Here is a 26,865-nt window from a genome sequence, read left to right on the forward strand (position 1 = left end):
GAACTCTTTCCACAGGGTTCTACATGGAACCAAAAAGGGTTATTCTATGTCGACAGCCGAATAACTATTTTGGAACCCTTTTTTCTTAGAGAGTAGAGTGAATCTGAGAGACAGAGACAGAAACCCAGGGTACGTGCTGGGTAGGACACGCCAGGAATGTGTCAGTCACAGGAGTGTGTTTCAGAGGATCAAAGGATGCGCCCACAACCAATCACAACACACTTAATCAGTGCCGTTAGATCCTTGTTTGGTTCACTGATATTCAAGGGGTACCAAATTATGAGGATGCATATCCAGAGGATATTTGATTAGGGACTTGTCATCATTGGTTAATGTGTGGTGAATTTGATTTGCATGGAAATTGCTGCGTTTGATTTTCTGGATCCTGTTATAATTATCAGGAATGAAATGATTAAAATGTTTCTCAACGTAAAGTTTCAAGGGAAACTGTCTTTTTTCTTCTGCAGGTGTCTGGTTACTCTCTGGCGGTCAGGGCTCTGGACAGTGGTGTTCCGCCCATGTCGTCAACGGTGATGGTCAACATCGACATCTCAGACATCAACGACAGCCCGCCTACTTTCACCCCGGCCAATCTCACCACTGTCATACAGGTGCTGTTACTCACATGATTGACAGCTCTGATGGCCAATGAACTTCATACACACTTAAATCCACATCCACATCGACATAGATATTCACACACATATCCCTTCTTACAGGAGAAGCGCACACACACACTCCGTCTTGCATCTAATCTCATTTCCCTTCTTCTATTGTCCAATCACAGGAGAATAAGCCCATCGGCACTAGCATTCTCCATCTGTCCGTCATAGACCAGGACTCCTCCCATAATGGCCCACCCTTTGAGTTCCGCATCTTATCAGGGAATGAAGGTGGAGAGTTTACACTGGAGTGGGATGGAACTCTGCTAGCCAATCAGGTGTTTAGGAGGGACTTGGCCACAGAGTATGTCATCCAGGTCCAGGTAAGAAGACAATTTTACATCATCTCTACTGTTAGTGTTAGCACCATGTCTTATAACCACCTGGTCAACACTGTTACTGTTAACACCATGTCTTATAACCACCTGGTCAACCCTGTTACTGTTAACACCATGTCTTATATCCAGCTGGTCAACCCTGTTAGTGTTAATACCATGTCTTATAACCAGCTGGTCAACCCTGTTACTGTTAGCACCATGTCTTACAACCACCTGGTCAACCCTGTTACAGTTAACACCATGTCTTACAACCAGCTGGTCAACCCTGTTAGTGTTAACACCAGGTCTACAACCAGCGTGTCAACCCTGTTAGTGTTAACACCAAGTCTTACAACCAGCTGGTCAACCCTGTTACTGTTAACACCATGTTTTTACAACCCGTGTGTCAACCCTGTTAGTGTTAACACCATGTCTTACAACCAGCTGGTCAACCCTGTTACTGTTAACACCATGTTTTACAACCCACGTGTCAACCCTGTTAGTGTTAGCACCATGTCTTATAATCAGCTGGTCAACCCTGTTACTGTTTACACCATGTTTTACAACCCGTGTGTCAACCCTGTTAGTGTTAACACCAGGTCTTACAACCAGCTATCTTGTGGAAGGTCTGTGTTACTAAATCACACATGGGGTTACATTGGCTCTGTGCTAACCCTTTGCTTCTCCCCTCCTCGACCTACCTCCAGGTAAGGGACTCAGGTAAGCCCCGTCTGTCCTCCTCTTCTACCCTGACGGTGCGTGTGATTGAGGAGAGCCTTCACCGGCCCGTAGCACTACCCCTGGAGGTCCACATCATCACCATGGAGGACGAGTTTCCTGGAGGAGTCATCGGCCAGCTGCACGCCACTGACGCAGACCCCTACGATGCCCTGACCTTCGGCCACGCCCCTCCGTCTCAACGCTCCCTCTTCAAGATCAGTCCGAGAGACGGTAAGATCATAGCCCTTGGCGGCCTGGACGCCGGTCGCTACTCCCTCAACGCTAGCGTGAGTGATGGACGCTTCGCCGTGCCCGTGGCTGTGAGCGTGCATGTGGAGCAGGCATCGCCAGAGATGCTGCGCGAGGCGGTGACGGTGCGTTTTGAGAGTGTGCAACCCCACGACTTCGTGGCAACACATCTAAAAAACGTGGTGAAAGTTCTGAAGGTTGCCGCGGCAACGCAGAAGCAGGACGCGCTGCATGTGCTCAGTCTGCAGCCCGTGGGCGGGACCAGCCAGCTGGATCTGCTGGTTGCCGTGGAGACAGCTGGGGGAGGGTTCTACAAGGCAGCGTACCTGACCCAGAAGCTGAGCGCCTCCCGGAGGCAGCTGGAGGAAGTGCTGAGGGTGTCGGCCATCTTGGATAAGAACTGTTCTGGGCTTGAGTGTCGTGGGGCCCAATGTGAGCAGAGCATTGTGTTGGACTCTCACGCTCTCATCACCTACAGCACACCCAGGGTTAGCTTTGTGTCGCCACGCTTCCACAGGACCACCCGCTGCACCTGCACTGGTGAGGACCTGCACCCACACCCACAGTTATGCTACACCCATGTATCATATCAATGTATATGCTTCGTGATGCACTCACATACTCATACAGCAACATACACACAAACTAGAGTGTCACAAAGTATCCTTTAGAGAGCTGTACATTAGGCATAGACATTGTTGACGTCTGCATGATTTGCACTGTAACAACCACTCTGTCTGATTGTATAAATACTATAATGATAAAAAGCTGATGGTATCTTGAGTGTGTATCTGACCCCTGGGATTAGACAGATCCCCCAGTAGATTGAATTAGCATGTTGTGGGTAACGTGATTAGCACGTCTCCTGGGGACAGAGGATTTGGCTGCCTCTACTCTGAATAACCCTAAATGAACTTGTCCTCTCTTGCTCTCTTTATTCATCTGTTCTTTTCTTCCTTTCTCTCGTTTCACGCTTCTCGTTCCCTTTCTCCTTCTATCCTCTGTCTTCTGTCTCACTCTGTTTCACACCCTCTCCTTCTCTTCTCGTTCCCTTTCTCCTTCTATCCTCTGTCTTCTGTCTCACTCTGTTTCACACCCTCTCCTTCTCTTCTCGTTCCCTTCCTCCTTCTATCCTCTGTCTTCTGTCTCACTCTGTTTCACACCCTCTCCTTCTCTTCTCGTTCCCTTCCTCCTTCTATCCTCTGTCTTCTGTCTCACTCTGTTTCACACCCTCTCCTTCTCTTCTCTTTTCCTTTCATGTTGTTAACCTTTCCCCCTTCCTCCCTCTCTCTCAATCCCTTAATCTCTCCCCTCCTGTCTCTCTACCTCCCCATTTCCCTCACTCCTCCTTTCTCTCCTTTGTTTCACCTCTCACATCTCTCGCTCCCTCCCTCCACTCTCTCACTCCTCTTCTATCTCTCTCCCTCCCCTCTCTCTCTCTCTCTCTCTCTCTCTCTCTCCATCTGTCTCTCTCTATCTCTCTCTCCCTCTCCCTCTCCCTCTCCCTCTCTCTCTCTCTCTCTCTCTCTCTCTCTCTCTCTCTCTCTCTCCCTCTGTCTCTCTCTATCTCTCTCCCTCCCTCTCCCTCTCCTTCTCCCTCTCTCTCTCTCTCTCTCTCTCTCTCTCTCTCTCTCCCTCCTCTCTCTCCATCAGATGGTAGCTGTTCCCCAGCCTCAGAGTTGTGTGATGAGCAGCCCTGCCCAGGAGACATGCAGTGTGTGGGCACAGAGGGCACCAGAGTACCGTACGCCTGCCAGTGTCCACCAGGGAAACTAGGAGAGTGTGCAGGTGCTTCTGAATGTTTGGATCCTTTGTAAATGTGGTGTAATTTGTGGATGCAAATAGAAAATTCCAAATGTGTTCAATTGTGTATGTGTGTATGTGCTCTGACTCTGCATATCTTTGTGTGTGTATGTGCTCTGACTCTGCATATCTTTGTGTGTGTGTGTATGTGCTCTGACTCTGCATATCTTTGTGTGTGTGTATGTGCTCTGACTCTGCATATCTGTGTGTGTGTGTGTGTGTGTGTACAGGTCACACGTCTCTGAGTTTCTCAGGGAACAGCTATATCAAGTATAAAGTGTCTGATGGAGGAAGGACAGGAGAGATGAAGCTGGGACTAAGAATCAGAACTCTACAGAGCAGAGGAATCATTATGTACACACACACTGACCCCTGCACTATACTGAAGGTACCCACACACACACTGACCCCTGCACTATACTGAAGGTACCCACACACACACTGACCCCTGCACCATACTGAAGGTACCCACACACACACTGACCCCTGCACTATACTGAAGGTACCCACACACACACTGACCCCTGCACCATGCTGAAGGTACCCACACACACACACTGACCCCTGCACCATACTGAAGGTACCCACACACACACTGACCCCTGCACCATACTGAAGGTACCCACACACACACACTGACCCCTGCACTATACTGAAGGTACCCACACACACACTGACCCCTGCACCATACTGAAGGTACCCACACACACACTGACCCCTGCACCATACTGAAGGTACCCACACAGACACTGACCCCTGCACTATACTGAAGGTACCCACACACACACTGACCCCTGCACCATACTGAAGGTACCCACACACACACACTGACCCCTGCACCATACTGAAGGTACCCACACACACTGACCCCTGCACTATACTGAAGGTACCCCACACACACTCTGACCCCTGCACCATACTGAAGGTACCCACACACTCTGACCCCTGCACCATACTGAAGGTACCCACACACACACACTCTGACCCCTGCACCATACTGAAGGTACCCACACACACACACTCTGACCCCTGCACCATACTGAAGGTACCCACACACACACACTCTGACCCCTGCACTATACTGAAGGTACCCACACACACTCTGACCCCTGCACCATACTGAAGGTACCCACACACTCTGACCCCTGCACCATACTGAAGGTACCCACACACACACTCTGACCCCTGCACTATACTGAAGGTACCCACACACACACTGACCCCTGCACTATACTGAAGGTACCCACACACACACTGACCCCTGCACTATACTGAAGGTACCCATACACACTCTGACCCCTGCACTATACTGAAGGTACCCATACACACTCTGACCCCTGCACTATACTGAAGGTACCCACACACACTGACCCCTGCACCATACTGAAGGTACCCACACACACACACACTGACCACTGCACTATACTGAAGGTACCCACACACACACTGACCCCTGCACCATACTGAAGGTACCCCCACACACACACACTGACCCCTGCACCATACCGAAGGTACCCACACACACACTGACCCCTGCACTATACTGAAGGTACCCACACACACATTGACCCCTGCACTATACTGAAGGTACCCACACACACATACGGACCCCTGCACCATACTGAATGTACCCACACATTGACCCCTGCACTATACTGAAGGAACCCACACACACACTGACCCCTGCACTATACTGAAGATACCCACACACACACTGACACCTGCACTATACTGAATGTACCCACACACACACTGACACCTGCACTATACTGAATGTACCCACACAAACACACACTGACCCCTGCACTATACTGAAGGTACCCACACGCACACAGGTACACACACACACACACTTACACTTGCTGACCCCTGTTTAAGGTACACACCTATACATGCTAATCCCTGTACTATACTGAACATAACATACAGACGTGATCAGCCCACTGTGTTATATTCAAGGTACACACACTGTACACATGCATGGATAGTCTGGATACCCACAGCACGATCCACCCTTGTTATTACCTGAAGCTAAGCCACTCATCTGGGTCTAAATCCTGCCTATCTTGTTGTGATTGACAGCTAGAGGAGGGTAAACTGTGGTTCCAGCTGGACTGTGGGAACAGCCCTGGTATGCTGGGTATTTCTGGGAGGCCCATCAACGATGGGAACTGGCACACGGTGACTCTGGAGCTCAACCGTAACTTCACCAGTCTGTCTCTGGACGACAGCTATGTGGAGAGGAGGAGAGGACCGCCAACCTTCCAACCACTAGGGGCAGATGGGTCTATCTACTTTGGAGCACAGGTGGGCTTTCTGTGGAGGGGAAGGGGTGTGTGTGTTTTTGGTTTTATTATCCTTGTGGGGACCAGAAAAAATCACAAGGATAGTAAAACAAGGAAAATGGGGGTCATTTCGCCAGTCCCCACAAGGAAAAAGGCTATTTTAGGTTCAGGGGTTAGGTTTAAGGTTACAATTAGGGTTAGAAGTAGAGTTAGGAGTTAGGTTAGGGTTTGGGGTTAGGGGTTAGAGAAAATAGGATTTTGAATGCAAATGAATTGTTTGGTCCCCACAAGGATAGTAAAACAAACATGTAGGTGTGCGTGTGACAGAGTTGGGAGGAGGGGGGGTTGTGAGTATGCGTGTTAGGGACACTGATATGTTTGTTTGGGCGTGGCTGATGTGTGTTTTGTGTGTTCTGGAAGCGTTATGGATTTGTATGTGTAAGTATAGTGTTTCTCTATAGTGCTCTTACCAATTTAATCGAGTTAGAGTGAGGAACACAACACGCAGGATAGGAAGCTCTGGATGGGAAGCTCTGGACGGGAAGCTCTAAATAGGAAGCTCTGGATGGGAAGCTCTGGTAGGAAGCTCTGTAAAGGAAGCTCTAGATAGGAAGCTCTGCAAAGGATGCTCTGGATAGGAAGCTCTGGATAGGAGGCTCTGGATGGGAAGCATTAGATAGGAAACTCTGGATAGGAAGCTCTGGATTGGAAGCTCTGGATAGGAAGCTCTGAGGAATACAGCCTGTGTGTGTATAAATGAATGTACTGTATTCAGAATCTTTGTCTTTCAAATTGTTGTCTGAACATGACTTGCTCCATACTCAGAAAACAACATGAAAAAGCTTGGTATTCTGGTTTGATATTATAGTTTTGTGTGCTATGCCTATTTAAATACAGTACAATATTTGTTTGATTGTTTGTATGTATACATAAAACTGATGTCACTCATGTCTCTCCTCTCCCCCAGGTCCAGCCTCCTAACTCTCGCAGCCTGACAGACAAGAAGGGTCCTCGGGTGACGGATGGTTTCCAGGGCTGCCTGGACTCTGTGATGCTCAACAACAATGAGCTGCCCCTGCAGAACAAGAGGAGTCGCTATGCTGAGGTGGTGGGCCTGACAGAGCTGAAGCTGGGCTGTGTTCTCTACCCCGACTCCTGCCTGAAACAGCCCTGCCTCCACGGAGCCACCTGCACCAGCCTGCCCTCCGGTGGTGAGTCTGGGGAACTGCAAGAGAAAATAGATGCGGTCACAAGAGGTGTGTGTGTGTGTGTGTGTGTGTGTGTGTGTGTGTGTGTGTGTGTGTGTGTGTGTGTGTGTGTGTGTGTGTGTGTGTGTGTGTGTGTGTGTGTGTGGAGGCTGGTGGGAGGAGCTATGGGAGGACAGGCTCATTGTAATGGCTGAAATGGAATTAATGGAACAGAGTCAAATGTGGTTTTCTATATGTTTGATGTGTTTGATACCCTTTTATTTATTACAATCCAGCCATTAAAATGAGCCTGTCCTCCTATTGCTCATCCCACTAGCCTCCTCTGTGTGTGTGAAACAAACAGCCTGGGTTGGTGCCCATTAGTGTCCACAATACACACACCGATTTCCTGATTGATTGTTTGATTGATTAGCGTTTTACTTGGAGGTCATCAGGGTGATGGATGATGATCTGTGCCAGCCTGTGCCCCTGAGCCAGCCTGAGCCAGCCTGAGCCCCTGAGCCAGCCTGAGCCCCTGAGCCAGATTGTGCCCCTGAGCCAGCCTGTGCTCCTGAGCCAGCCTGTTCCCTGAGCCAGCCTGTGCCCCTGAGCCAGCCTGTGCCCCTGAGCCAGCCTGTGCCCCTGAGCCAGCCTGTGCCCTGAGCCAGCCTGTGCCCCTGAGCCAGCCTGTGCCCCTGAGCCAGCCTGTACCCCTGAGCCAGTTTGTGCCAGCCTGTGCCCCTGAGCCAGCTGGCACACTATAACCTCTCCAGGGATCTGGATCTCCCGTTAATCAACGTTAATCTATTATTAATCCATAATGAACTCCTAATTAAACTGAACTTGACCCACTGTTTTTTTCCAAAGGTGGGACTGTGAAAAATCCTCATAGTAGACTCCTTCATCACTTCTGTTTTCTTTCTCTTTCTCTCTCTCTCTCTCTCTCTCTCTCTCTCTCTCTCTCTCTCTCTATTTCTCTCTCTTTTTTGTCTGCCTGATCGTGTTACCTTCCCTCTGTCCTTATCCTCCTCTCTTTGTGTCGTCATATCTCTCGAGTTGCTCTTCGTTTTTTTGTCTGTTCATATCTCTTCTCCTTTTGCCTGAACTCAAAAGACCTACATGAACAAATCGTATCGTTTTAAAAACAGACTACCGCGAGGGCTCAAGACGTTGGCATTTTACTGGAGTCAATAGGGAAGCCTGGTTAAATGTCATCTCTATAGAAATTCCCTGCCTGGACTCAGCAGGGTGACCCCTTGACTTAATGTGCTGACTTAACACATCGAGGCCAAGACTCAACACAGAGAGAGTGACTTAACACTCCCCTGTGTTGGTCTTTCCCGGTCTCCCCACTCGCATTGCGGAGCACTCTGAAAAGAGCACGGCATTCTGGGGCTTGTCATGCTTCCCTGTTTTTGGCACACCCGACCTTTGTGTAAAGGTTAGCGGAGTGTGTGTGTGTATGTATTCCAGTATCCCACTGTGTGTGCGTGTGTGTCTGTCTGTGCTGTGTTGATAAACACAGTGACATTTCCCTGTGTTTTCCTAGAGGTGTGCGTGTTTGTGATTGTGTGTGTGTGTCAGTGCGATTTCCCAGTTGCATGTGCCTCTAGGTGTGTGTGTGTACCCGTGTGATATCCCAGAGGTGTGTGTGTTGATGTTTAGGCTGGCAAGCTCTCGTCAACCCCATGCCAACTATCCCTGGCACCGCCGCCAAAGCTCAAACAATGCACACACTAGTCTCTACAGCACTGAACACATTCCTGTGTGTGTGATGGATTGTGAGTGTGATGGAGTGTGATGGAGTGTGATGGAGTGTGTGTGTGTGTGTGTGTGTGTGTGTGTGTGTGTGTGTGTGTGTGTGTGTGTGTGTGTGTGTGTGTGTGTGTGTGTGTGTGTGTGTGTGTGTGTGTGTGTGTGTGTGTGTGTGTTCTGAATCTGCAATGATGGTCTGACTGCTTTGTTGAATTATAGCACTACTACACTTGTATGCAGAATACTTCATTTTACACCCCCCATAATTGAGGCTAAATGTACGTAATGTGATATGTGGTTGTCCCACCTAGCTACCTTAAGATTAATGCACTAACTGTAAGTCTCCCCCGGTAAGAGCATCTGCTTAATGACTCAAATGTAAAAGCATTTACTCTCCTACCTTTTTCTTTTTACTCTCTGTCTCTTTTCTCTCTCTGCTAATGTTCCATTCTCTCTCTCTCTGTCCTTCTCTCTCTCTCTCTCTCCCTTTTTATTCCTGTCCTTTCCTGTCCCTTTGCCTCTTCTCTCTGTGTATTAGCATTTGCCTGTAGTTGCAGACCCCAGTACACTGGAGGGCGCTGTGAGACAGAGATCACAGCTTGCGTTCCTAACCCCTGCCTCAACAGTGGTGTGTGCAAAGCCATCGGCAACGCTTTCCTCTGCAGCTGCAGGAGAGGGTTCCAGGGAACCACGTGAGTTACTATCGCACTAATGATCACACTGTAAACATACAGTATACACGCCAACACACTCCTGTCCTGAACACATACCCATGGAGTTGAATATGACAGACACAACAACACCCTTTAAATCACTCACTCACTCACTCACTCACTCACTCACTCACTCACTCACTCACTCACTCACACACTCACATAATCACCCACCTTTTAAATTAGCTGTTTGTTTTAGCTGGTTCAGCTGCCTACTAGCCCAAGTAGTAGGTATAATATAAAGTTTGTCATATATAAAGTATGTATAAAGCCCTCTGTGAACGCAATGCCACATCCTCCCCACTAGGTGGCAGTATAAACCAGCTTTTCTCGACAATGATAGGCAGATGAGCAGAAGAGCCAGAGCCCCAAGCTGCCTGCAGCATGTTTAAGATTCACTCAAAGAGTTGAAAGAGTAAAGAAGATGACATTTCATTCTGCTTGTCTCCTTCTCTCTAGGGGGTTTAGGGGTGTTCCACTGTTACATTAGAAATCAAGGCTAAGATACAAAGCCACCAACTCACTCATGTATACACTTTTCTTACTCGCTGAAACACACACACACACACACACACACACACACACACACACAACACAACACACACACACAAACAAACCACACACACACACACACACACACACACACACACAACACACACACAAACCAACACACACACACACACACAAACAAACCAACACACACACACACACAAACAAACCAACACACACACACACACACACACAAACAAACCAACACACACACGCCAGAAGCTTGTGTTCCATCATCAAAGCCATTTTAATTTCAGATGAGGAAGATCAGGAAAGTCAATCTCAGTGTGGTTGTTATTTAATAGGGAGCATATGAGACTAGGAGTCCCTGAGCTGTCCTCTATCTCCCTCTCTACATCACTTTCCTCCCACCACCAAATGAAAGGAGAGTCTTCCTCACTTTTAGTCAGTCAAGTATTAAATGACCCACAAACTATCTGTATGTAACAGTTTATTAAAGATTCTGATGTATTGATAATCACCTACTTCAAGGATCATTTTTGGAGTGTATTTTCTCTAGAGGCATCTGTAAGTCAAACTATCCAAACTAATTACCAAACTGAGTTTTAACAACCCCTCTGCCCACGTTCCTCCATTCACCCTCTCCAGGTGCGAGGAGGATGTAAACGAGTGTGTGCGGGGCAGAGCCACGGGCGGCGAGGCAGAATGCGAGAATGGCGGTGTGTGTGTCAACACGCACGGCTCGTTCTACTGTAACTGCACGGCGGGCTTTGTGGGCCAGCGCTGCGGCCTGCGGCCCGTGGTGGTCCCAGACATGCAGGCTGGACACGCCATGCTGGGGAAAGAAGAACTGATCGGCATCGCTGTTGTCCTCTTCGTCATCGTCACCCTCATCATCCTCTTCATCGCCTTCCGCAAGAAGGTATCTGTGTTGTGTTGTTTGATTTATTCTTGTGTGTTTTTATTTCTTAATGAATTTTTAACTTGTTTTGTATCTGAGGTTTAAAAGGCTTCTAAAAAATGTCATTTCCACTTTGAAATTTCAGGCTTGATATTCTCTTATGAAATGTTTTATCAACCCCAACAAAAAATGTCCATAAATTGTAATCCACATATTAATTCACATTTCAGTTGCTGTAGGATTATTTTCATGCTGCAGCAAACTGGCTCAAATTTAAATCCTACATCTGTAATACTATATATTGTTTTACCTGAAATACAATAAAAACTTTATTTTGTCTCCAGGTGTTCCAGAAGAACTACTCCCGTAACAACTTGACGCTGGTCCAAGATCCAGCAACAGCAGCTCTGTTAAACAAGGCCAATGGGGTTCAGTTCAAGACCCTGCGCTGCATGCCGGGAGACCCCTTGAACCTGTACGCCGAAGCGGGGCTGTGTGCCACGGTGATAGGGGGAGGAGCCGGAATGATCGGCCCGCCTCAGGTGCCTGTGAGGCCCATGGCGTACACACCCTGTTTCCAAGGTGACCCACGGTCCACGCTGGAGAAGATGGCGGACGGGAGAGGCGTGGAACACAATGAGATGAGCACCTTCCACCCAGAGTCACCAAGGGTTCTGGGAGGCACGATGCGGAGGGGGGTGGTGGTGTGCAGCGTGGCACCCAACCTACCACCTGTCTCGCCCTGCCGTTCCGACTGTGATTCCATCCGCAAGAGCCCCTGGGACAGCGACGAGGGTCTGTGTGTGTGCGTGGGGGGGGGCATAGTATGATGCGTTTGAACCTGTTTGTGTGTGGTATAGTCTTTGTTCATACGTGTTTGTTTTTGTCTTGTGTGTGTGCAATCATGCGTATTTTCAAATGTTCGTTTGTGAATGTGTATCCCTCCAAGTGATTCTCTTTTCCAGGAACCCTTGAGGGGGAGGGCATTGTTGTACCATTTCCATATATATTCATATTGCACTAAACTATAGTCAGACTGCATCACGTTCAGTTTATCAAGACCATCCTAATTATGAGCTGGCTTTGATTCCCAAATCATAAGATTGTGTGTGTGTGTGTGTGTGTGTGTGTGTGTGTGTGTGTGTGTGTGTGTGTGTGTGTGTGTGTGTGTGTGTGTGTGTGTGTGTGTGTGTGTGTGTGTGTGTGTGTGTGTGGGGGGGGTGGTACTTCTAGCACTCCGTGCCATCATTGTTGTCACTGGAGCCGAGGTGTGTGTGATGTGTGCCTCAACAAAGACAGCCCTGGTACTAACGAGCCTGTGTTCTTCTGTGACTATCCTTGCAAAGGGGCAACTCTCCCTGGCCTGCTCCCAACTTCCTCTGCCCTCCTAACTTCTGATGCCCTGACCTCTAACCTCTGACCTCTCCCTGCAGGTAAAATGGTAGATATGGGCGAAGAGATGACCTGTTTCTCAGGGAGTAACAAGGGCAGCAACTCTGAGGTCCAATCACTGAGCTCCTTCCAGTCCGACTCTTGCGATGACAACGGTAAGACACGCCCCGACTTTCTCGTAACTCTTTCTGGCCACACCCATAACAACAGTGAGCTAGTCTACCGTCTGGTCCGATAACAACCCTTAACAACCCCTCATAACCTTTGAATGTCGGCAGATTCAGAGGAACCAGATGTGAAAGCATTATGGCCAAAGCTCCCTAAAGCACATTGCTATGACCATATTGCTTCAATAACAGTCCCTTTAGATTGGCAAACACCAAGGGGTGGAGTCAGAGGTGGTTTGGGGAAGGGCATTAGTAAATGCTGTGTTTTATTGTTTCCTAAAGCCTCTCTCCAACAAATGCATTTACTCCTGCTGTGTTATAAAAGTGTTTCAGGAAACACTAACATCCAGTGTTAGTTTATTTGTCCCCAAATCATGTTGATTTATTGTTGACATGTGTTTAATATCATTTGTCCGTGTTAATTCCTGGAGCTTTTTTCCCCCTTTTTATTCTAGTGATTTTGTTAACTTTTTAATTTCCACACCTGTCAAATCGTGTTTTAATTTGGAAGTGAGAGAGTGTGCAGTGTGCAGACAGACAGCAAGCTGACCTAAGAGGAATCACACAACGCTTCCATCCACACAGCTGTGTTGTTAACTTGTCATCGTTTCATCATTATGCATTCAAACACGTTGTTCTCTTCCGTGGCGTTCTATGGTTATAGTCGTTGATGCTCCAGCTCCAATTGTTGGCAGAAGCCAGTTCAGGTTTCAAGTGGTTGTTTATGTGTTGTGTTGTCTGTGTTTGTATTGTTATGTAACTTGTGTTGTTGTGGACTTTGTGGAGTTTTGCTACTGGAAGAATGTCAGTAGTAGTTCTTTTTACTTAGAGAACTAGCCTATAAGTTATTTCTGGATCAACATGGATCACTCAGATCATCCTGTAAAAATCACTGCTATCGCCATGGTGAATCTACATCATCATAGGGTGCTGCTACTATGTACTAGACTACATAGCTGAAATGCAATGTTCATGTATCAACATTGATGCTTCATTCATTCATAATGAATGGAACCGCTTCACTGTCAATATGATCACATTTCACATAGCTGACTGTGATGATAGCCAATCAGGCCACAGAACAGTTTGCAGCAGACCAATCAGTGCGAACGACCGGTCCAGTGGATATGATCTGATGTCATTATTATGTTCATTCTGTTTGATTTATTTCTCTTTCTTGTTATTTTTGTATTCATCTGATTTTCACTGAATGTCTTCAAAACATAATTTAACAATCTAGCTCTCGTCTCTCTGAACACAGCCCTACCTCAATGGAAGTGTGTGTGTGTGTGTGTGTGTGTGTGTGTGTGTGTGTGTGTGTGTGTGTGTGTGTGTGTGTGTGTGTGTGTGTGTGTGTGTGTGTGTGGGTGTGTGTGTGTTTTCTTGCTGGGGATACTCTCCAATACTTGGATAAGCAAATGCACATGGATTCTGTGTTAGTCCCCTCCTACACTCTTAGAAAAAAGGGTTCCAAAAGGTTTTTTTGGGCTGTCCTCATAAGACAACCTTTTTTGGTTCCAAGTAGAAAGAACCCTTTCGGGTTCCATGTAGAACGCGAAAGGTTGTACATGGAACCCAATAGAGTTCTACCTGGAACCAAAAGGGGTTCTCTAAAGGGTTCTCCTATGTGGAAAGCCTAAAACCCCTTTTGAGATCTAGATAGCACCCTTTTCTCTAAAAGTGGAAGACTTCTAAGTCTGCTTCCATTTGTAGCTTTTGATCAGACACCTCCCATACTACACGTCCCTAGTGTTTATCCCATCTTCAGCCAATAGTAGCTTTTTCCTGGGAGTCTGTTGTCAACTTCCTGTGTCTCAAATCGTGTCTCCTCCCTCTGCTTCTCTTCAACAAGCCTCCATAGTGACCGTCATTCGACTGGTCAATGATGCAGTCGACACTATTGAAAACGAAGGTACCATGTCTCATCCACCCTTCTCTCTCTCTCTATCCTTCTGACGCTCTCTTTACTTCTCCCTGTACTTATCTCTCTCTATGAAATGCCATGACAATGCTATCCATGACAATACCATGACAGTGCTGTTGTTTGAAGATTGTGTACTTCAGCTATGGTGTAAAATACATGGCTTGTATGTAATCTCAATGTACACACATACTGTAGGCTTTATATTTTGAGTACACATCCAAATACCTAGCTTACATGGAACCCTTGTGTTGAAGTGGCAAGCCTCAACACACACACACACACACACACACACACACACACACACATCAGGGGTTCATGGGGACAGGCTGAAAAGGTCAGAGCTGGGCTGAATCAGAGTTTCTCACAACATGTGCATTGACATATTACACATACTGTACATAAAGAAACTGACATATTACACATACATAAATAAACTGACATATTACACATACTGTACATAAATAAACTGACATATTACACATACTGTACATAAATAAACTGACATATTACACATACTGTACATAAATAAACTGACATATTACACATACTGTACATAAATAAACGGACATATTACACGTACATAAATAAACTGACATATTACACATACTGTACATAAATAAACTGACATATTACACATACTGTACATAAATAAACGGACATATTACACATACATAAATAAACTGACATATTACACATACTGTACATAAAGAAACTGACATTACACATACATAAATAAACTGACATATTACACATACTGTACATAAATAAACGGACATATTACACGTACATAAATAAACTGACATATTACACATACTGTACATAAATAAACGGACATATTACACATACTGTACATAAATAAACTGACATATTACACATACTGTACATAAATAAACGGACATATTACACATACTGTACATAAATAAACTGACATATTACACATACTGTACATAAATAAACGGACATATTACACGTACATAAATAAACTGACATATTACACATACTGTACATAAATAAACTGACATATTACACGTACATAAATAAACTGACATATTACACATACTGTACATAAATAAACTGACATATTACACGTACATAAATAAACTGACATATTACACATACTGTACATAAATAAACGGACATATTACACGTACATAAATAAACTGACATATTACACATACTGTACATAAATAAACTGACATATTAAACATACTGTACATAAATAAACTGACATATTACACGTACATAAATAAACTGACATATTACACATACTGTACATAAATAAACTGACATATTACACGTACATAAATAAACTGACATATTACACATACTGTACATAAATAAACGGACATATTACACGTACATAAATAAACTGACATATTACACATACTGTACATAAATAAACTGACATATTAAACATACTGTACATAAATAAACTGACATATTACACGTACATAAATAAACTGACATATTACACATACTGTACATAAATAAACTGAGAATATTACACATACATTAATAAACTGACATATTACACATACTGTACATAAATAAACTGACATATTACACGTACATAAATAAACTGACATTACACATACATAAATAAACTGACATATTACACGCACATAAATAAACTGACATATTACACATACTGTACATAAATAAACGTACATATTACACGTACATAAATAAACTGACACATTACCCCCCTCAAATCTCATATGGTCCGGTCCTAATCCATGCCAAAATCCTGTTTGGCACCTCCAACACACAAACACACACACACACAAACACACACTAACACGCTAAAGCGCTCTCTTCTCCTGTTCTCCCACCTGACAGTGTCAGTCATGGACCAAGGTCAGAGCTACAACAGAGGTGACCCCCCCTTCCCCTCTTTATTCTTCTTCTCACATCACTCCCTTTACTTCTCTCTCCCTCTTAATCTCACTCTCTCACCTTGCTCCTTTCTTCTCTCTTTTCATTTCTCTCTCTCCCTCTCTCTCGCTCCCTCTTCCTTCTCTCATCCTCTCTCTCTCCCTTTCTCTCACTCTCCAGCTCACTACAACCCCCTCTTCCCAGTCTCCATCCCAGCTCACTGTGTTTGTGTGATTTGTTACTCCTGGCCCCCTGCCAACACACACACACCCCAGCATGTGTTATCCCCAGTCACAGTATTGTTCTGCTGACTGAGCAGCCCTGATGCATCCTTGGAGATGTCACGTTGCCAGGGTGGAGAGGCTTCTCTCACTGCCGTCCCTCCACAGTTTGGCCAATTTTGGCTTTCCTTTGCTGTCGCCTGCTGCCCGTGACATGTTATGGTTAATCCTCTCACTGCATTGCATTTGCATCCCACCTCCGAGTGTGTTGTTTCATTGTTACTCCATGTGACTGATGTTTCTACTGCTTTTAATGAGTTTGTCCTCGTTGACGTTGCTTTGTTGAGATTTGTTGTCTGAAGCTTTTCTTGAACTTGTCAGGATGGATATAACTTTTTAGTGCTTCTCACTTTGTTTTTTTTCATTTCCTTTGATGCGCGTACTGTTTGTTTTTCCTTTCTTAGTTTCTCTTTAGTATTTTACAGTTTAATGCTTTATGAAACAATCTTGTTAACATGTGGAAGTATATCTGATGCGTTCTTTTTAAACTTTGAATGATCCCATCGGTCAGTAACCGCTGATCTCTCACCATGGCTTGGCTGTGACCCCTGACGTTCCCAGGCCTCCCTCCTGCATGTTGTGAAACCTTCAAACACAGCTAACATGTTCCCTGTACAGGATGTTCCCCGTGCTATGGTTGACATCTAACTGTGTTTTTGTTGTCTACAAACATGCCCGATGGACCTCTGCAGAGAGACTGTAGTGGTCCACTAACTGATGGACCTCTGCAGAGAGACTGTAGTGGTCCACTAACTGATGGGCCTCTACAGAGAGACTGTAGTGGTCCACTAACTGATGGACCTCTACAGAGAGACTGTAGTGGTCCACTAACTGATGGACCTCTACAGAGAGACTGTAGTGGTCCACTAACTGATGGACCTCTACAGAGAGACTGTAGTGGTCCACTAACTGATGGACCTCTGCAGAGAGACTGTAGTGGTCCACTAACTGATGGACCTCTGCAGAGAGACTGTAGTGGTCCACTAACTGATGGACCTCTACAGAGAGACTGTAGTGGTCCACTAACTGATGGACCTCTACAGAGAGACTGTAGTGGTCCACTAACTGATGGACCTCTACAGAGAGACTGTAGTGGTCCACTAACTGATGGACCTCTACAGAGAGACTGTAGTGGTCCACTAACTGATGGACCTCTACAGAGAGACTGTAGTGGTCCACTAACTGATGGACCTCTACAGAGAGACTGTAGTGGTCCACTAACTGATGGACCTCTACAGAGAGACTGTAGTGGTCCACTAACTGATGGACCTCTACAGAGAGACTGTAGTGGTCCACTAACTGATGGACCTCTACAGAGAGACTGTAGTGGTCCACTAACTGATGGACCTCTACAGAGGGACTGTAGTGGTCCACTAACTGATGGACCTCTACAGAGAGACTGTAGTGGTCCACTAACTGATGGACCTCTGCAGAGAGACTGTAGTGGTCCACTAACTGATGGACCTCTACAGAGAGACTGTAGTGGTCCACTAACTGATGGACCTCTACAGAGAGACTGTAGTGGTCCACTAACTGATGGACCTCTGCAGAGAGACTGTAGTGGTCCACTAACTGATGGACCTCTACAGAGAGACTGTAGTGGTCCACTAACTGATGGACCTCTGCAGAGAGACTGTAGTGGTCCACTAACTGATGGGCCTCTACAGAGAGACTGTAGTGGTCCACTAACTGATGGACCTCTACAGAGAGACTGTAGTGGTCCACTAACTGATGGACCTCTGCAGAGAGACTGTAGTGGTCCACTAACTGATGGGCCTCTACAGAGAGACTGTAGTGGTCCACTAACTGATGGACCTCTACAGAGAGACTGTAGTGGTCCACTAACTGATGGACCTCTACAGAGAGACTGTAGTGGTCCACTAACTGATGGACCTCTACAGAGAGACTGTAGTGGTCCACTAACTGATGGACCTCTACAGAGAGACTGTAGTGGTCCACTAACTGATGGACCTCTACAGAGAGACTGTAGTGGTCCACTAACTGATGGACCTCTACAGAGAGACTGTAGTGGTCCACTAACTGATGGACCTCTGCAGAGAGACTGTAGTGGTCCACTAACTGATGGACCTTCAGATTTGAACTGTCCATCGGGCATGTTGGCAGAGATTGTGTTTGCTAAATGTAATCTAACTGTCTCTCCCTCCTCTAGCGTATCACTGGGACACGTCTGACTGGATGCCCAACTCACGGCTATCCGACATCGAAGAGGTGCCCAGTTACGAGGCCAGCGGCCTAGGAGGCCACGGAGACATGGTTGCCTCAGCCTCCCGACTGGGGGGCAGCTCTCGCCTGGGGGGCAGCGCCCGGGAGCTGGAGTCAGACTACTACCTCGGGGGCTACGACATCGACAGTGACTTCCCCCCTCCTCACGAAGAGGAGTTTCTGACCCAGGACCAGCTCCCTCCTCCCCTCCCCACTCCCTTGGAGGAGTACCAGGGGCACCCCTATGACACCCTTCCCACCACCCAGCCCGCCTCCAAGGAGAGCACCCTGAGTGGGAGTGGTAGTGGCAGCACCGGACACCACAGGTCTCCCCGCCCACACTTCCACCCCAGCCAATACCTGCCCCCACACCAGCTGCCCCAGGGGGAGGCGGGGCAAGGTGGGCCCGGAGGGGAGGAGTTCAGCACTTTTGTGGGTAGGGTGATCACGTCGGGAGGCGGGGACATGGAAGATAATGTGTCGCTGAATATGAGGTTGTCGGTGAACGCGTCATCGGCCTCGGACCTGTCGGCGCCCTGCGGCTTTGATGACTCAGAGGCGGGCGGTAGTGACTTTGACAGTATGGATGAGCTCCACCGGGGTGGGACACACACCGTAGAGATGCAGCAACAGACTGAGGTCTGAGGTCTGACTGGGCCCCACCGTGGGGTCAGAGTACTGGCTAGGGGACGGGATGGGCAGGAGAGCAGAACAGAGACTGTTAGAGTAGTGTGTCGAGCTGGAGTTATGAGAGATGGAGGTCCTTGCTCAGAGAGGAATGATTGGTGTATAATGGACACACTGCTAGCTAGTGGCTACGTTATCAAAACAGTACCCACCCTAACCCTTCAACCACTGCCATTGCAAACACTAACCTTAAATCCAATCCAATTGTATTGTATTGGTCACATACACATGGATAAACCACTTCACCCATTGCAGGCTTTATCCTTAAACTAGTTTCCCTCATTCCAAGCCACTACCCTTAAGCCACTACCCCTTAAGATAATACCAAACCACATACAATGGAAAGCAATGTGTTTTGTCACATTAGTACCTATAGCTGGTTATGATCTACCCTAGCAGTGGCCCGTGTCAAGGTCAGCTGAGTGTTATACTCTTCCATAGCAGGAACATAAAGCCTACCAGATATGCTGAGTAGGAATGAAGACAAAAAAGTGAAAAAAAATACAAACTTTTAAGAGACAACTCCAGAGAAAATGGATGAGCTAATCAATAAACAAAAGATTAAGAATGTTTGGGGAAAAGATTAAGAATGTTTGGGGAAAAAATTAAAGGGACAATATTGTAATTGAATGGTCAGTACTGTGATATGGCCCTGTCTGTCATAGCGGATGTGATTGTTAGCTGCACGCTCCACACAGCTCCCCTGTCCCACCTCTCACTACACCTGCTCACCCACAGAGACCCAATGGACTTTCCCCAAACCACGATGCAATTAACTTGGGGGGAAACTCCCCCCTGTCAGATTTGTGTCTTTTTTTCCCCCTAGTTTTTTCATTTTGTACAAATCCGCTCATACATAACCTGTACAGAATTTGTGAAATAGTAAAAGGACCATAGTGGTGCAATTGAAATGGAAGAAGATATTTTGTATTATTATCCACTCTAAGAATGCTATTTGGACTGATGTGGAATATGTTTAATATTACCCTTAGTCCAGACCTCCTCCCCGAAATCAGGCCTGTGAAGCCATGAGAGTTTAGCATTCCTTCTGTCCCACCACATGCTAAACTGCTATCCTGCCAAGTTGCTCATTTTGCTTTAATGATGATATGATCTTTATTGTTTTGCACTAGTATCTTTTGATGTTTTATGTTTTCATGATTATTACAAGAAACATGCTATATTATTGAAATCCTCCAAAGGGCATGATGATAATATGTCAATTCTGGCCCAGTGAAATTAGCATAATAAGCACTGAGGAATTTTTGTGTTAGTAATTGTCTTTTCACAAGTCCCTGATTTTTAAATAGACATTGAAAATTGACAATTCACATTGAGTGTGCTTGAGCTATTACATTTCCCAGCATGCAGCTCAATGTCTTTTATTTGATTTCCTTCTTCCCATGTGTTTTGCACTGAGCAGGTTTCATAGTCACTCCAGAATTTCCCAAAGCCATAACAGCAATAGACTGACTGATAGATGAGAAGTAGGGTCCATGCACAATGCAAATGCATTCTGGGAAAATAATATAATAATGTAGCATCCCATACCAATCACAGTGGCTAGGCAGTGTTGCATCATGGGTCTTGTCAGTTGCAGTGTTACATTTTGGTTCTGTCTGCTTAAAAAATAAAATAAACAATGGATGAGTTTTGGACTTGTATTCTACACATCTGGACAGATAACAAAACAGATTCGTTTTGGACTTGTATTTTGGACATGTATTCTACACACATCTGGGCAGATAACAAAACAGCGTCGTATTGGACTTGGAGTTGTATTGGACTTGGAGTTGTTTTGGACTTGGAGTTGTATTGGACTTGGAGTTGTATTGGACTTGGAGTTGTATTGGACTTGGAGTTGTATTGGACTTGGAGTTGTTTTGGACTTGGAGTTGTATTGGACTTGGAGTTGTATTGGACTTGGAGTTGTTTTGGACTTGGAGTTGTATTGGACTTGGAGTTGTATTGGACTTGGAGTTGTATTGGACTTGGAGTTGTTTTGGACTTGGAGTTGTATTGGACTTGGAGTTGTATTGGACTTGGAGTTGTATTGGACTTGGAGTTGTTTTGGACTTGTATTGGACTTGGAGTTGTATTGGACTTGGAGTTGTTTTGGACTTGGAGTTGTTTTGGAGTTGTATTGGACTTGAGGTTGTTTTGGAATATAATATGCCTGATCCAGTCGGGCAAGATTTTTTTGTAAAAGATGTAAGTTTGTGTTAAAATCTTTGTACAGTGTACATAGATAGCTAGATTGTTTACATGCTGATTTTGTAGATATTGAATTGCAATCCTGACTGACTTTCTTTGAGTTTCTTGTGTTTGATGTGAATGTGGACCGTAAGAGACCATGATAAATAAATCATTTAACCTCAGCTCCCCTCCTCCGGTCGCATTTCAACTAAAGTATTTTTTTTCATTAACCTTTGCTTTTAAAGATAAATAGCCTTTCAATAGACTAGGTGGAACTTCCACAGTATTACATGTACAAAACCTGCATTACATTACATCCCTGTGGTTTTTATTTTTTGTTTAATATCTTTCTCTGGTTTCTGTTCCTTTTTAATTATTTCAGGGAGTATTAAAATATATCTAATCTAACTGCAGCAATTGAGTTTACGAAATGAGTTATTTTTAACTGCTTTTTTGTTTCTTAAATCAATGCTGAAAATAAAAAAATAAAAAGGTTATTGATCAAACCAAGTCTAAATTCTTCCTCAATGCAATGGAAAAAGTTTGCCTATGATGTTACAGAATGGACTAAACTTGATTAACTGTAACTTGTTTCCAAGGTAACTTGATATAATTACAGATTTATATGCAAGTATCACGTATTGCTCTAAAGCCCTCGAACTCAACTCTGACCTCCAAGCCAATTCCACTGCATTTTTTCATTGTTCCCCTCTAATTAGTGACTGATCTAGACCTAAGAAATCAGGTGCAATGAATTATCAGGTAGAACAGAAAACCAGCAGGCTCCAAACCTCATAGGGTAAGAGTTGAAGACCCCTGCTCTAAAGCATTGTTTCCCAACTCTGGTCCTCAAGCACCGCCAACAGCACATATTTCTGTTGTGGCCCCGGACAAGCACACCTGATTCTACTTGTCAACTAATCATCAAGTCCTTAACAAGCTGAATCAGGTGTTTTTGTCTGAGGCTATAACAAAAACGTGTGCTGTTGGGGGTACTGGAGGACCGGAGCTAGGAAACAATGCTCTAAAGTACCACACAAGTCATCAAGCAGACCCATAAAAACATTACACAGAGATACATCGGTACACAGTCCAGCACTACAACAAAAAAACATTTAGCAACCCAGTGGACCATAGCACTACATTATGAGTAGCTATAGAAACCATGTAAACAGTGGTACAAAGCGCTATATAATTCTTTAATAAACTGTACTATTTTATAGAATACTATACTTCACACTGAAGTATACCTCAATCATGTAGTTCTTACTATAGAATGTTGTAGTATACAGTACTGTAGAATACTGTAGTGCTTACTATAGAATGTTGTAGTTGTGGAACACTAGATGCCTAACTTGGCTTGACTAGCGTATAACAAAGGAAAATGCTAATTCCAGGAGATCCTTGCGAACTGTCAAAGGCATAGTGTTGTATAGCAAGCATGTGTGTGTGGTCTTTTTGGCAGTTACGCACACTGGTGTACACAAAACAATAATACACGGTGGGAACCAATAGATAGAGCTGCCGACTGACGCGCACACACACACACACACACACACACACATCAGCTTGCATCAGGTGGAATGGCGCACTTATAACTCAAGTCCGTGAACCCACAAGAGAGAGCGAGAGCAAGGCTGTGTGCAAAAGGTGATTGCGCAATACACATAAGATTGTCAATTGACGGTGGGTTTTTCAACAGTTGGAGACTGTAGAATACTATATTGCATACTAGTATCCCTTGATCATGTGTAGTATTTACTATAGAATTACGTAGTAAACTGTAGAATACTACAGTAATGTCTGCAAAAACACTACGTTGTTTTAACTATAGTAATACAACAGTATTGCATTAGCATATATCCCACCCATTCCTCATATACCAGTTTGTTCATCCAATTAGTGAGAAACCTACATGCCAAGTATATACCATATTGTGTTCCCTAAAGGTTAGAGAAAAGAGTAGAAGCTCTACACTATCTGTTTAGATTCCAGATCTACCTACCTACAAGTTATGGAAAATGTGATCTTTTAATATTTGTCCAGTAGTTTTCCTCAAGGAGAAAACCCCCACTTCTATGCTGAAGATAAAAAAAATTAAACACTATAGTAAATACTATCGTAATGTCTGCAAAAACACTACAGTAATTACTATAGTATATGCTATAGTGTTTTTAACTAGAGTAATACTACAGTATTTATACTACTGTATTTATAAACTGTAAATACTACAGGAAAGTCTGCAAAAACACTACAGTGTATACTATAGTATATAAATAACTCCATACCTCATGTGCGTATGTGTTTATGTGTGCGCGCACACAAGGAGAGAGTGTGTGTGTGTGTGTGTGTGTGTGTGTGTGTGAGTCTGTGTTTATTAATAGCACATTAATGCAGTGGAAACCAGATAGGCCTGTTGTTTTCTCAATCTCATATTAATAGCTTAGAGTCACTAGAGACCTTTTCCCTCTGTCCCTCTCTCTCAAATGTTTTCTGTCTGTATGTCTGTCCCTCTCTTTCTCTCAAATGTTATCTGTCTGTATGTCTGTCCCTCTCTTTCTCTCAATTTTTTTCTGTCTGTCTCTCTCAGCTGTTGTCTCTCTCCTCATCCCTCTCTCTTTCTGTAGGCTATTTAGCTTTGTCATGCTAATTTCTCTTACATTTCTATTTTTCAGGGCTGCAATCGGTTTTAGAATAAGTTCCAATGTGTACAGTACATCTAGGCATACAAGTAGGAGGAAATGTCCTTGATTATGGACTTCCTATCTAAACCCTCAATGCCCTGTCTTTGACCTTCAACCTTTGACCTCTAAGCTGAGGTCAGCTGTCAAACACTCTGCTGCACTCTCTGAAGTCTCCTCCCATCTACCTTTTCCTTTCATTCACCTTTATTCACCCCAAAACTATTCCACTTTGTTCACTGTCACATCAGAACAAACTCCTGATGCATTATCAGCCTACAGGAACAACCGTTTGGAGTTTTTTGTTGTTTGAAATGAAAGTAAATAAATATGTAGACACACACAGTAGAGTAGTTTTCTCCTTTTTGTTGAGCTTCAGAGACCTAGGGGTTTCGCTATCTTTTGCTGACTCGTAAAAGAGCACTGACTGAGGTGGAGGACTGACTGAGGTGGAGGACTGACTGAGGTGCAAAACTGACTGACTCCCTCTGGGTTGTCATTGGGTTTCTTCTCAGCTTCAGTGTTTGGCTTTTCTCGCTTTGCAAATCGATGATCTTATGACGTTGACTGACACTCCATGGTTTGTGTGAGGATGATCTTATGATGTTGACTGACACTCCATGGTGTGTGTGAGGATGATCTTATGTTGACTGACACTCCATGGTTTGTGTGAGGATGATCTTATGATGTTGACTGACACTCCATGGTGTGTGTGAGGATGATCTTATGATGTTGACTGACACTCCATGGTGTGTGTGAGGATGATCTTATGATGTTGACTGACACTCCATGGTGTGTGTGAGGATGATCTTATGATGTTGACTGACACTCCATGGTGTGTGTGAGGAGGATCTTATGTTGACTGACACTCCATGGTGTGTGTGAGGATGATCTTATGACGCTGACCTGGTGTGTGTGTGTCTGTGTGTGTGTCCCTTCCTCTCTCTGTCAATGTCTAGCAGTGGGTTACTTTGGTTTGTTAAGTTAGATTTTTAGATTTACAAGACGCATGATGTTTAAACAGCGTCATTTCTACGGTAACTCACACATTCCTTTTCTAATCTGAAAGAGAACAATACCTTTTACTCAGATAAGCTATGGAGTGGATGGTTATCCATCTGTTTCTGACTGTGTTTGCAGAAGTGTGGGTTATTACTAAAGAAGATGATACAACCTCGGGCCACAACAAATGGGATTTAATGTAGTCTGACAATACCTATATGATATACGTATTGTGTTCACTCCTCTGGGAATGAAAATAAAGTGCATTAGGAAAAGTGAGCACTCTTGTAGGTTGTTAATTTGAGCCAGTTTGCTACAGCAGGAAAATAATCCTGCAGCAACAGGAAATGTGAATTATAATTAATGGACATTTTAGTAGGGTTCGATAAATTTTTCAGAAGGGAACAAGTCTGAAATTACTATGTGGAAATTAGAGACTTCAGAAGCATTTTCAAACCTCAAATACTGTCACGTTCTTTCAAAATCGAACCCAGAAGCAGACCAGGACAAGGAGAGTAGGAAGAAGGTGAGTATTTATTTACAAGTGAATGTGAATGGGTAGATATATCCAGGTGGCGTAGCGGGCAGCGGTGGTGAGTTGATGGGAGTAAATAGGTGGATCCAATGGGGTAGCGGAATCCTCCGACGACCAGGCGGGAATGGGGTAAATGATCCGGGTGAGTAACTGAAGACAGAACAAACGGAGGTAAGTTTAAGGCAAGCAATACGTAAAAAACAACAAAACAAATTCTATCCAACTTGAGGCTGATACTCTGGCACAACATACTGTTCATGGCTAACGATCCGGCAGGGAATGGATGTCAGGTCCGGGCTTATGAAGAGGAGAGATGATGATCAGGACCAGGTGTGCAGATAGCTGATGGGATACAGGTGCGGGTAATCAGAACTCCCAACTGGCTACATTGCCCGGCAACCAAACAGGGTGCGTTCCAGGATGCCGGAAAAAACACTCCAGGACAGAACACAGGCAAAAAAACAGACTCAGGAGACGGGATTCGTGACAGTACCCCCCCTCCGACGAACGCCACCGGGCGGACTACCCGGAGCGCCAGGGTGGAGCCGGTAAAAGTCATGAAGCAGGTCATCGTCAAGGATCTGACGCCGAGGAATCCAACTCCTCTCCTCAGGACCATATCCTTCCCAATCCACTAAATACTGGAAACCTCGACCCCGCCGTCTGGAGTCCATGATGCGGCGCACCGTGTAGACAGGACCACCTCCGATCGTCCGAGGAGGAGGAGGACGAGGAGGAGGGGGCAACAGAGGACTGAGGAGAACCGGCTTGAGGCAGGAGACATGAAAGGTGGGATGTAC

At 45.1% G+C, this 26,865-nt stretch overlaps 1 protein-coding gene across 3 annotated transcripts in view; it reads left to right on the forward strand.

Moving 5' to 3' along the window:
* The window catches only part of LOC112266166 (protocadherin Fat 3), a 350,540-nt gene extending 328,187 nt beyond the window's left edge, over window positions 1-22,353 (forward strand). The window contains exons 18-31 of one of the 3 annotated variants that reach the window (XM_042296360.1): window positions 468-611; window positions 788-985; window positions 1,687-2,488; window positions 3,602-3,736; window positions 3,982-4,139; window positions 5,834-6,058; window positions 7,004-7,247; window positions 9,517-9,670; window positions 10,850-11,123; window positions 11,447-11,897; window positions 12,536-12,649; window positions 14,514-14,573; window positions 16,425-16,460; window positions 18,912-22,353. In XM_042296360.1, coding sequence (XP_042152294.1) covers window positions 468-611; window positions 788-985; window positions 1,687-2,488; window positions 3,602-3,736; window positions 3,982-4,139; window positions 5,834-6,058; window positions 7,004-7,247; window positions 9,517-9,670; window positions 10,850-11,123; window positions 11,447-11,897; window positions 12,536-12,649; window positions 14,514-14,573; window positions 16,425-16,460; window positions 18,912-19,609 — 3,693 coding nt within the window. In that variant the 3' untranslated portion in view covers window positions 19,610-22,353. The remainder of the gene's footprint in view (window positions 1-467; window positions 612-787; window positions 986-1,686; window positions 2,489-3,601; window positions 3,737-3,981; window positions 4,140-5,833; window positions 6,059-7,003; window positions 7,248-9,516; window positions 9,671-10,849; window positions 11,124-11,446; window positions 11,898-12,535; window positions 12,650-14,513; window positions 14,574-16,424; window positions 16,461-18,911) is intronic. The other 2 variants (XM_042296361.1, XM_042296362.1) reach the window with 2 other exon arrangements.
* The last annotated feature ends 4,512 nt before the right edge of the window (window positions 22,354-26,865 follow it).

This window comes from Oncorhynchus tshawytscha, linkage group LG13 (genome assembly GCF_018296145.1).
Source record: "Oncorhynchus tshawytscha isolate Ot180627B linkage group LG13, Otsh_v2.0, whole genome shotgun sequence".
NCBI lineage: Eukaryota > Metazoa > Chordata > Actinopteri > Salmoniformes > Salmonidae > Oncorhynchus > Oncorhynchus tshawytscha.